The following is a 12,127-nucleotide window of genomic DNA, read 5'->3' on the forward strand; positions in this document are numbered from 1 at the left end:
CACAAACGTAATTGCTCGGTGAAAATAGTTCCAACTTCGGGCTTTTTTTTTAAAAAAGAAAACTTGTGATTTGTTTGCTTTGAAGGGGGAGAGGGAAAAAAAAGGGGGGGGGACTTTTTTTTTCCCGCCCCCCTCCCTGTGAAACCTTAAAAGATAAAATTACTGGATCTAAAAATAAAGCAGTGGTTAAAACCTTTCCCCCACCCCTTACAACTCCCCCCCCCACCCCTCCCATTTCTCCCTCTCTCTCTCTATGTGTGTTTGCATTCGACAAAGAAATGATTTGAACTTCCCACTGCCTCATAAAAAGGAAACAGAATAGCAGTTTTGACATATGGATGTGATTTCTCCGCTCTGACACAGATGCACACACACACACAAGCCTGCTCCTTTTCACATGGACTCGTTGCCTACATGCATGAAGCGGCTGGAGGTGCTCAGCAATGAGAAGGCGAAGAGGAGGACTGGGCTGGCTTGTCATTTGCCTCTCGGGCTGAGAGCCATCCGGCCAGACCTCTGAAGGGGTCGCGGGGGAAGGAGGACTCCTCTCCAAGCCCGGATCCCTGCAAGAAGCTTTCTCTCCTCCTCCCAGCTGCCCAGAGAGCTTCTTGGATGCTGCCCTAAGCGTCTTGGCTATGGGATCATATCTGGTTTATCACAGCCTGGGTTTGATCCTCTGCTGCTCCGTGCTAAGTTCTGTCTACGCGCTGGTAAGTGCCTGAAACGCTCTCCTTCTCTCTTCCCCCTTCTCCTTCTTGAGCAATTGTTTCGTGGCGCTTTCCTCGATGAGTAATTTACTGCCCAGAGATTCAGAGCGCTGGGTTTTTCAGCCTGATGTTGTGTGTCTCGCGGTGGAGCCTGGCCGCTTCTGCGCTGGGAGATGAAACGAAAATGTCTGGATTTTCCCGAAGCTTTGGCATTAGTTTTTTTGTGTTTTGTTGGGTTTTTTTTTCCCCCCTCCCAGCCCCAAAAAACAGAGAGAACATTTATAACCCAGGTATTGGAAGTATTCTCCGGGCTAGCCCCGCTCCAGTCCCTAGCCAAAGTTGTCCCGTTAACAGAGGCCATGGTTTTGTGCCTCGCCATCCAGGATGAGGATCTGAATCTTAACGGACTCAAATTGGAGCTGAATTTCAGCAAACCCTTGCTCCGGGCTCTGGCAGGCTCCGTACAGTAGCGTGCCGGATCCGCTGTGCAGTTCACAGCGTCAGCGCATGGATAGCATACCGTTTACGCTCCGGAGAATGAAAGTAGTATTAACTCTTTACTAGCTCCGGCTGTGTGTGCATGGGGATGTAGGTACGCAGGGAGATTTCCGAGGCGTGAGATGCTCTTAGGCACCGCGGACGCAGTTGTCTTCCCAAGTGGGATTTAGGTCCCAGCTCTGCAGCCTGGGGTGACTTGTGCCTAAGCCTCCTAGGAGCCCACCCTGCCTTGTGCTCCTGTACGAGCATCTTCCTTTCTTTCCCACTCCGCCGTTGCGGGGGTCACAGCGCGTCCCTGAGGCTGCACACGCGTGAACGGTAGTTGGGACGGTCACTGTTCAGGATAGGGATCTGCTTCAGACGTCAAGCATGAGATTGGGGGGGGAAGGTCCCAGGATCTCCCCATCTCCACTCTAGCAAAGTTCCTGCTGAGTTTCGTGCGTGTCGGGGATGGGCCTGTTGTTTGGGGAAATGCGAAATCACGCAGCACTCCAGCTTTAGGACATGTGGCAGGGTGTTGTCAGTTAAAAGGCTCCTTGTTAGACACGGAGAAAGAGCAGTCTATAACACTCGCCCCCACCCAGATGTTCCGGCTATGGGCAGACTTCTCTGGTGTCGTATCGGGGGTACGCTAGAAAAAGCAGGGTCCGCTCCAGGAGATGTGCTGGTGCGGGGGGTGGGGGGGAGTTTGCAGTAGCAATGGCTAAGGATGTTTCTTCCCAACCCTTCTGGCCCAGCATCTAGCTGCGCCCAAATCAGCACCCTCTGTGACATCCAGACCCCTTTGGATGATAGTATGCTGCAGTTGAATATGCAGCACCTGCTATCGCCCCGCTGCTCGGACCTGCTTCTCGGAGTCAGTGGCAAAATCCCCATCAACTTCAATGGGTGTTGGTGGGATGTTGGTGCCCTGTGATTGTTCAGGCTGAATTCCCCAAATACCAGCAGCAAGGATAGATAAGGGAGGATGCACAGTCCTACCCACTTCCTTGCTTCCAGTCTCCCCTTTCCACGGCGGGTCCCTGCTACTAGCACAAAGCACAGGGAACATCTGTGGGACCACGGGCAACATGCACGGATAGGCTATCTCAGTTGCCACGTCCTTGAAATGGACATTTCACCTGCAGATTATTCGCGGAGCCAGTAAAAATCTCAGCAAATGGACAACTGCACATCCTAATCTCTGGGATTTGCTTCGCAGCAGGGGAGGGCTGCTCAGATACATGCATCGCACTGTGAGTGACTTCAGGGCTCGGGGAAAGGATGACTTGGGTCGTGTTTGGAGCAGGAGTAAGACCAGCGAAAGCAAAGGAATTGCTTGCAGGGGGCTGCTCATTGCCCAGTGCAGTCGCATTTGCACCCAGAGGTACTGATTCAGCCCTGGGGTATGGTAAGGTTGTGCCCATGTAACACCGTTCATTTTAATTAGGCAGCAGAATCCCTGGCAGTGAAGTACACTTCTACTAGGCTATTAGGGATCATTTCTATAGTCCCTTCCTAGAGAAGGGTGTCGAAAAGTGATTGATCTGCCAGGAACGGTCAGTAAGGTTGTCAACGGGCTTGCAAACTGTTCACATCTGGTGAAATTCCCCACGGCTTTGGCTTTTGCTGAGGAGGAAAGAGAGGGGCATGATCCTGAAAGTTAAAGCATTTGTCACGCTGCTGCATTGCAACCTGCAGTATGCAGCCAAACTGGAGCTGGGTCAGGATCCTGCTTTCTAACCTTCCCACTTTGCACACAAAAAGTACCCCCCGTGCACGGCAGTGCCCCGGTAGAGAGCATGTGGTGCTGCTCAAACCCCATAGCAGAGCCTCTGAAGGTAGCTGGATAGATACAGCAGGATCCCAATGTATTTGGCAGCCTGTTCTTACAATGCGTTCACTTCTGGGGTGGTGAGCAATAGCCCCGCCGCGTAACAGCAGAGGGTGTGCAGACAAGAGCTATTTGCAGCAGACCATACTGCGCTGAACGTGGCTGGTGATCTTTAAGGTCCATGCAGAGCAAACAGGCACTCCCTTCTTAAAGTCTGAACTAAAAGCCCCCCCCAGGCAGCTGACTGACTTGTGAAAGGCAATGGGCTAAATCAGCAATTCGCAACCAGAGTGCTGTGGGGTGCCGTGATAGCCTTTGCAGGGCACCGCGCTGCTAGAAGCACAGACACCTATACACGATTCATGAGATAAACCCCGGTTCTTTGGGGAAATGCGATATAACTTTTATTACACCCACTAAGTAGTTGAAAAAAAAATTGTTCTTTGCAAGCTTTAGGGCACAAACAGCCTTCTTCAGGTGTTTCTTATTAGACCAACTTCTTATTAGACCAACTTTACCCTTCTTATTAGACCCACTAAGTAGTTGGAAAAATTGTTCCTTGCAAGCTTTTGGGTGCAAACACCCTTCTTCAGGGTGTTTGCACCCAGAAGCTTGCCAAGAACACTTTTTTTTTCCAACTACTTAGTGGGTCTAATAAAAGATATCACATTTACCCAACAAACCTTGTCTGCCTATGTCCTTAGACCAACACGGCTACAACCAACACCCCCAAAAGATAAACCCAGAGCTTCCAAATAGGAAACCAGAGTGTCCCAACCCTGCTGCCCTGTTGCGGCTTTTCTCAGTCCTTTGCCACGTAAGACTCACTCTAGCATTTTTTTCCATTCTCCAGAAAGGAGTGACGGCTAAAAGCTGGCATTCCCGAGGGGCTTTGAGTCTTTAAAAAGGTGGCGAGCCACCGGGCTAAATGAACCTGCTTGGGCTTTGCGGCTGTGCTTCTTGAGAGGGAGAAAGGACTAGCCTAAAATCTTGCTCGCTTCAACGGCTGGATTGCTTTGGGTTTATGGCCCGGGGCTGATATCAGAGCATGGGCACGTTCACATCGCTACCAGCCCCTGTAGACAACCGTCCGGAGAGAGCAAGGGTGGAAAGCACGGGGCACGTTACGCCCTCCAGAGCCTGCCTAAACCATCGCTGCCTCGGCTTTTGCAGTGCGCTCGTGTGGGCTGTTTCAGCCTTTGCTGCAGTGCAATATATAAACCCCCTTGTGCAGCGTGAAGCGCAGAGAGGTGGGAAGAGAGAGGTGTCCTTCCTTTCCATATGCACCTCTCGCTTCTGCCGGCCGCCTTCTTCCCCCTGTGGCTCAGGTGTCACGGCCTGGCAAGGTTGCACCCATGCAAAAATCAGAACCGGTTTCCACCCATCAAAATGGGAGGAATCCCACAGGTTTTAGTGGCATCACCCCCAATCTTACCATTCGCGCTCAGATGAAAGCAGGGGTAGGCTGCAACCGGGCCGACTTGTTGGGGCAGCTTCACAGTTGTCCTGGTGTGAGCTGGCAAGCCCTGCGGGTTGGGGTCTGCGCTAGACCTGTCACCCTAAAAGCTGAGCGGTGTCAAGACTCCCAGGCACTAAATTATGATCTCAAAGGGGGTTGAAAAGCTCAAAGGCCTCGACCAAAAGCACCCAGGAATTTCATTTCTTTTCAGCTGTTTCCTCCTAACCCGGCAGCCTTGAGCGCTATCACGGGAACAGATGCTCTGTGCAACGCCTCTGCGCTGCCTTCTGTATTTATAATCTCTTGCCGTGGCTCCTGTTGCAGATGAGCTCTGCTTCGAGGCCAGCATTAACAGAGACGGATCCTCAGTGGCATAAACCGAGGTTGCTCCAGTGCCCGGGCCGGTTTACACCTCTCGAGGAGCCGACCCGATAATGTTCCCAACTGGCAGCACCGCAGTCACAACCGGAGAGCCTCTGCGCCTCTTCTGCCGTTGGCTTTTGCTAGGCACCGTGCAAACAGCAGCAAGCTGCCGGTTCAGCGGATACCCAGGGCAGAACAGGATCTGTCTTGTTCTTCTGATTTTCGCTGTAATATTGCCTCCTAGTTTGCAAAAGATTCGGCGGCAGGTTCTCACCCTGATGTGAATTGGCACTGCTATGCCCTCGACAGCGGTGTTTTGATGGGTATCACGCTAAGGATCTGGCTGTTGATAGATGAACCAGCCAGAAGTCAGTGTGTAGAAAGGAGATGAAAGTGCTGTTTTTTAGAATAATTAGAAAGTTAGGTTTGGAAGGGAGCTCACATCTAGTCGAGACCCCTGCTCCAAGCAAGACCAGCCCTGACTACATCATCCCAGCCAGGGCTTTGTGTAGCCAGGTCTTAAAAACCTCCAAGCTCGGAGACCCCACCACCTCTCTGAGTGACCCGTTCCAGTGCTTCACCACCCTCCTCAGGAGAAAATGTTACCCTAATATCCTAATTTTCCTAATATTTTTATCTAGTCGATGTTCAAGCAAGCAGAATGTCTTGATGACATGGGGAAAAGTTTGCAAGGCTTTAAATGGGCTGATTAAAATTAAAGCAGGGTGAGAGAGATCATCATGGCCTGTCTCAGCGGGGGGGGGGGGAACCCCCCCGAAATCTGTAGCAATATCCCACAAATCCGGGGAGCTGTCTAACTTCATTCAACCTGGCGGAGAAGACCGCCCGACACATCCTTTCTTTGCACCCGGAAGCCTGCTGATCCACCCGCCCCGTATAACATTTTTTGTTATTGTACTGGGGGATTAGCAGATCTCCCCGAACTATAAATATTATACCGCCAAGAAGACAGAAAGCAAACAAGCCTCCGTGTGAAAGTAATGCTGGGTAAGACTCGTCCCAAACGAGCCAAGAAGTAGTGAGCTGCAAAGCTGACCTGATCTTGCTATGTTTGCACTAGCGTGCGGCCTTCCTTGGTGGGAGAAGAGGAGATGGGATAAGGTGTCAATTGTTGGAGAGAGTGCGTGAGGGAGAGTTACTTGGAAGTATGTTTGAGCTGACCCAAAGGGGAACGGATAGGGGGTTGCTGTCGTTTTTTCTGTCTTTACGGAGGTTATTTTATGTCATTTTTTTCTCTCTTTACGGAGGTTATTTTTTATGTCATTTTTTTTCTCTCCTTATAGAAGTGGCCCGCAGCCTCAGGTAGCTGGGGGTACCCGACCGATCAGTGTTGCTGAGCTTGCTGCAGCTGTGCTCACCAATAATCAATCAGAGCTGGAGGCCCTGCTAGGCCAAGCGCAAAACACAGGGCTGAAAGACAGGCAGCTGCTGCCTGGGACATCTCCAGATTGGCATAGCGAGACGTGTGGGATTTTGATGTTGCAAATCTTTGCTTTCCTTTCCAGAAAGGCTTGCCCAAAGAGCAGTGTAGTTGCGGAGACTCTTAGGCCGGGGGAGCAAGACCACGAATGAAAGAGCCCCCAAAAGCAGGGGGGTTTCTTTCAAAACCACTCGATCGCTCAGCCAGTTTCCTGGGGCCCGTTCTGAGTCTCGCCCCTTGAGCCCAAATCTGTAGGTTTTCAGAGCGCACTTGCGTGACGTGCAAGACCAGGCACAGCGAACGCAGCTGGCTCTTCCACCCTCTGCCGGCAGCACCCCGGTCCCGCTCAGATCAGGGACGACCCTCCCAGCGATTTCCAGTAAACCAGGGTTTGAGTCTCAGAGCTTGCCCTGGAGCCGAGAATGCATCGGGCAGCCTGGCTTCACGTGCCATTTCTCCTCCTGGCATATTTTAGGATCCTCTCGCTTGTACGGCCGTCCTCTGGCAGCACCGCCGTGTTGGCTTGACACCTGATTTACACCGGTGGGAGAGAAGAGGCAGAGAGGCCCTTCGGGTGTTTATCCGCTGGGTGGACTCTGCAGTTTTGTCTTCCCCCCCCAGGACTGCAGCCTTTCGAACTCTGACCTCGCTGACCCTCGCTGACCCGCTGGCACGGATGAGATCAAAAGAGAGCGGAGCAGGAGTCTGTGTTTTGGGTGGTCTGCTTCTGTGCCGGGGGACATGCGGACATGTTTTTAAATCCCAGTATAAGTGGGATTATGGTGCCGGTGACTCCTATACGTGTCTGAGGTTAATTTGCATTACTGTGGCACTAGCAAGAAATACTAGGAAGCTAAGAGAAATGAATTATAGAGCAATAAGCAATCAGGGCTCGTGGGCAGAGGTGATATCTTTTATGAGACCAACAAGATTTTTGCCAAAAAAATGTTCTTTATAGAGCAATATACATTTATTAGGGCAAGTAAGGAATTCATCAGGACCTCTCTGAGGTTTATTAGACATGCTGCACACGGGAGAGACAGACTCCAGTCTCAGCTTGATTGGATTGCACCACTTGTGTTCAGCAATTTGGATGCCTCGGGCTATGATCTCGGAGACCTTAAGCTAGCTCTTAGAGAGGGAGGATAATAAATATGAGATTTCTATGGGTGCACCCATGGAAGGACTAGAAAAGCGAAAGACTGGAGCCGTCATTGAAGGGCAGCTGCATCTGGGGGGGGACCTTGGCCCATCTTGGGCGATGCACAGCGACCACTGCATGGAGGCTGGCCTATGATGAGAAAGTTTATATCACATGGGGACGAGGGAGGATGGGGTGGTAGATGGTTGACTGGCATATACAAATGATGAGAGCCCCAGCCTGCATTTTGCCCTCAGAGCTATTTGGCCCTCAACACCGATCACCTTGGGGGTGTAGCTACGACGGGGTTGCTGAGCGAAACAACAAAAATTAATATTCAACCTGCAGGGTCTTTGATTTTTGAGGGGTCTGGTTTTTGCCAGGTGAAATCCCCAGGGGGTGCTGAAATCCAGGTCTTTTTCAAAGTCTCGCACAACAACAAATCACAAGCCCCTTTTGAAAAGCCAGGCCTTGTACACTCCTAAAGCCCTTAGGACCAGGTGACTTCCTGGTAAGAGACTGAGTTAAGCTAATCCCTGGAGGGCAGAGCCAGCCTTTGGGACATGGGTTTGTACAGTGCCAAGCGCAATAAGAGCCAGGTCTGTGGCTGACATGACTATGAGGGTGGTCGAGCATTGCAACAAGCTGCCGAGAGGGGTTCTGGAGTCTCCATCCCTGGAAGTTTCCAAGAGTGGGTTGGATGGACATGTGGTTGGGATGGTTTGAGCAGGGATGCTCCTGCCTGGAGCAGGGAGCTGGATTAGACCTCACGGGGTCCCTTCCAGCCTGACTTTCCTGCAATTTTATGATGGCCAGCCCCAAGCCTAGGCTGCAGCATGTTGTTTTGCATCTCTCTCCTGCATTTAACTGTGTTCCTGGTAAAACGAAGCACAGGGCAGGGTCACACCCGTGTTTCTTGGGCGGTGGCAGTCCAGGTTTGCAGCCACAGGCCCAGGGCTGAATGGCAGGGGAGGTGAGAGGTCACTATTCGAAACTGCGAGCAGGTTGTGCAAACCCGGTGCCAACTCGCAGCTCACGTTGCAGCATCTGCCTGCCGTGTGGCCTTCAATGTACATCTGGGCTTCGGCTTCTCTCTCCTTTGTAACGCACCCACTCGTGCCAGCGCCTCTTTTGGTGTGAACCAGAGACGCTCCAATGAAGCCATGCTGCTTTGCGCCAGCTGGACCGATGCACGCTCACAAGCTCATTTACCTTCACACTTGCAAGCTTTCCCGTGAGTATTGACCCACCATCACGGCTGTCTGACTTCTGGGCAGCTGAGGGAGGGGGGGTTCATGCCCCATAAGCCACAGACCTCCCCAGTTGCAACCACGCTGTGCAGGCAGGCTGTTCTCCCCACGTGCTATATGCTGCTCCTGGCCCCACATGCAGCTCCCCGCAGCCCAGCTCCTCTCCTCCCAGCTGTGGGCTGGTCTCCTTCACTGACTGCAGCAAACCCAGATCAAGCTATGCTGCAAAACTCAGTCATAAAGGAGATTATAGCATGGTGTTCCTTCTCCCAGCTAGGCGACTCCCTGGCTCCCTCGCCCAGCCTACGTGCCTAGCCGACAGAGGCAGGTCAGGGTCTTTGAACCCAGATGGGGAAGCAGAGTCACAAAGATCACACAGCAGATCCATAGCAATGCCAAGAGGAGTCGCCTTTCCTCCAGGCCTCCTATTCAGGGCTTGATCCATTCGAGCTGCCTTAAGCCCTGCCGGCTGCAGAGACTAGGCTGAGTACAGCCACGGCTCGTGACATGCATGACTCCCGTGCCCCCTTTCTGGCTCGGAGAGGCATCAACTGTTAAGAAGCTGATCTCCCTCCTTCCCCCTTTCCAGCTGGTGGAAGTGCAAAGCCAGCAGCATGCGAGTCCAAAGAGCACTCTATTTTTAACAGGCTTTCTATTGTGCCGGTAGCCCGCCAGATAATGAGTCCTCCCGGAGGTGAGCTGTGCCGTCTGAAAAAAAAAAGTCTAGAAAATGCAGGGCTTGTAAAACCCTTGTGTCAGCAAGAAGCAGGGCAGTTATCGGGCTGGGAGGGTTTTTCACATGGGTGTCCCAAGAGTGTGACTAATCTGGGTTCCTTGATGTTATCGCTTCCACACGCCCCCATCAAGGTTTATTTAAATAAGATACTTATGCATGCTTGTTTTCTGCTGCACTTTTGAGGAACGGCGTCAACCTCCACAGCATCACTGGGAAGCCCCAGAGGTGGGCAGGGAAGCTGCCTCCGCTGGGCCTCATGCTGGGCGGCGCGTCGAGAGAGATCAGCTGGTTGCACGTGGGATCGGGATGGCTTGTAAGGAACAGAGAGAGGGAGTATTCTGGGAAGCAAAACTGCTCCCCGTGGGCACCAAGGGAAGCAGAGGTGGTTGGTATGTCCAGAAACCTAACTGAGCATTTGCATTGAGAAACTGGGAGGCTGTTTCTGTCTCCGCCACTGACTTACATGGTGCCCTCAGGCATGTCATTTAACCTAGGGGCCAGCAACCTTTAGGAGTAGCAAGACAAATCACAGCAGCTCACTGAAGGTAGGGTTGATTTTCCCCTTACTGGTGCTAATGGCTTGGCCTCACACTCCCCACCCAGGTGCCCTCCCCTTGCTGACTCCATGCTTCGGACCCAGCCCCGTGTTTCCAGCCCGGCTGCCAATATCCTGGCTTCTTGGGCCAGATAACACTGCATGGTGGGCCAGATCCATCTCACAGGCTGTAGGATCTGGACCCCCCAATTTAACCTGTACCTCACTGCTCTCTTCTTTGCCTGTAGAATGGGTATAATGATCTTGAACCTGCAGCGTGTACTGCCGAGGTTTCATTCGCTTCCTCCAAAGCAGCCAAAAATCCTGTCTCCATGGATCTACAAAGGGTTATAATGGGAAATTAATGAAACTAGGGCTAGCCCTGAGGATACTCAGGCAGGTGATCAGAGCCCCGATCTGTGTGCTACAAAATGGAGCTGTCCCAGCGAGGATCCTGGTGTGAACACTGGCAAAACTGGACTGGAGAAGGCCCAACCCAAAGCCCCTGGTCTCCACTTTTCAGTGGGAAGGGAGCCGGGAGCCGGATTCCAGGTTGGCCGGTCTCTGCACTGTAATGAAGACATGCGAAGCACTTACTCCCAGCCAGTTGATTTTACCCCGTGGTAAAATACGCGAGGCGCAGACCTACTCCGCAGTAAACCCAGGATAAAGTTACCCCTTGGAAAACATGGGCTAACTCGACTACCTGGGGCAAGTAAACCTGAAGTATGCTTGCTAGCTTGGGGTAGCTCTTTGCAAAGTGCAAACTGTCTCCCTCACCCCCTTGCAGCCTCGTATTATAATAGCATTATCTCGGGAGAGCGAGTTGTGTGTTTGCCCTGCTCAGCACAGAGTGAAATCCAGGGCCAGTTACTCCATGCTATCCACACCCGGCGCCCGCTGAGGCCTGGCATGCACTCCTTTGAAGTACTTTGCAAAAGCTGAAGCCTCTTCAGTTTTCTGAGCTTGTTCGAAAGCATGCAGGACCTCCTGCTACGCACGTTTCCACCTACCGTGGCCTTTCTCTGCTGGGTCCCTGTCTGCTGTGGGAGCATTGCTAATACCTGCACCGAAACCATTTGCTGGCCCTTTCCCCATTTTCTTCCACTGGGCAGTAGCAATATAAAGCGTGTTAGAGCCTCCTGGTCTGAGACATCTTAGGGAAGTCAAGTTGGAAGGGCCCTCAGGAGGTGACCTCTAGTCCAAGCCCTGCTCTTTCCTGTGTCAACCCCTGCCATGCAACTCGAAGCCACGGGAAGAGCGGGTGTTGGATTCGTTCCCCGCACCCTGCCTCGTCTTTGCTACAAACCTCTGCTCCCCCACTTGATACCCGCTCGTTTCCTGATGCAACCGCCCGTCATTAGCTGAGGCTTTGAGATCCCCGCTGTGGAAAATCAGGCCACGTTGCGCGTTTGAGCTGGAAAGAAACGTCTGGTTTATCGCAGAAGTGCTGCAAGAGCCAGATCGATAAAGCGACATTACATAGCGTATCTATTTCAGAGATGGCAATTTGAGAGCCATAAAAACAGGCAGCAGGGGAAGGGGAGAGATAAGAGCTTGGAGAACCCGGTGAACGCAGCCTCGGTCTTCCACGTGGCTCACTTATCGAGGGCTATCAGCCTACCTGGCCTCTTTGCAGCTGGAAAACTGATTTTTCGAAGGTTTGCTTCAAACTCTGCCAAACTCTGTTGTCTTCTAGGTTTTGCACCTTGGAGGCCGATTTCAGCTCGGCCCTGAGTTTCCTGCGTGGTTTCGAATGCGCCGCTGAACCCATTTCTGTGCAGAAAGAGAGTTCAACGATGCCTCTGGGGGGGATCATTCATGGGGACTAAACCCGGGTCCAGAGCAAGACACCTCTGTTTTAGCTCGCGTCATTAGGTCTGCAGCAGGTTCGGCCCCTGGTTTTTTGAGACGGGGGGGGTCAAAGATGGCTACGTGGTGTCAGTCTTGGCTATGGAAACTGGTGTGGTTTAGTGATGTTAGTGGGCTAGTCATCCTCGTCCTCACCCAGCATAGGTCGCAACTCCTGGAGGGTGACAAAACATCACATCGTGACAGCTCGTGTTGCGTGGACCTGGGCTGAGCTAGGCAAGGCTTGGGTTAGCTCGCGGTTATGAGGCTCGGAGGACCTCGGTCCCAAGACCCTGCACAGTCGTCTTGCAAACCTTGGTGCAACCAGGTCAT

At 52.3% G+C, this 12,127-nt stretch overlaps 1 protein-coding gene across 1 annotated transcript in view; it reads left to right on the forward strand.

Annotated features, from left to right (window-relative positions):
• The first annotated feature begins 201 nt into the window (after nt 1-201).
• Nucleotides 202-12,127, forward strand: part of PTH1R (parathyroid hormone 1 receptor) — a 136,703-nt gene continuing 124,777 nt past the window's right edge. Inside the window, exon 1 of the mRNA XM_019529715.1 lies at nt 202-710. Within this exon, the coding sequence (XP_019385260.1) occupies nt 636-710 (75 nt within the window). The 5' untranslated portion in view covers nt 202-635. The remainder of the gene's footprint in view (nt 711-12,127) is intronic.

This window comes from Crocodylus porosus, unplaced genomic scaffold (genome assembly GCF_001723895.1).
Source record: "Crocodylus porosus isolate Cpor-Errol unplaced genomic scaffold, CroPor_comp1, whole genome shotgun sequence".
In the NCBI taxonomy this organism is placed as follows: Eukaryota; Metazoa; Chordata; order Crocodylia; family Crocodylidae; genus Crocodylus; species Crocodylus porosus.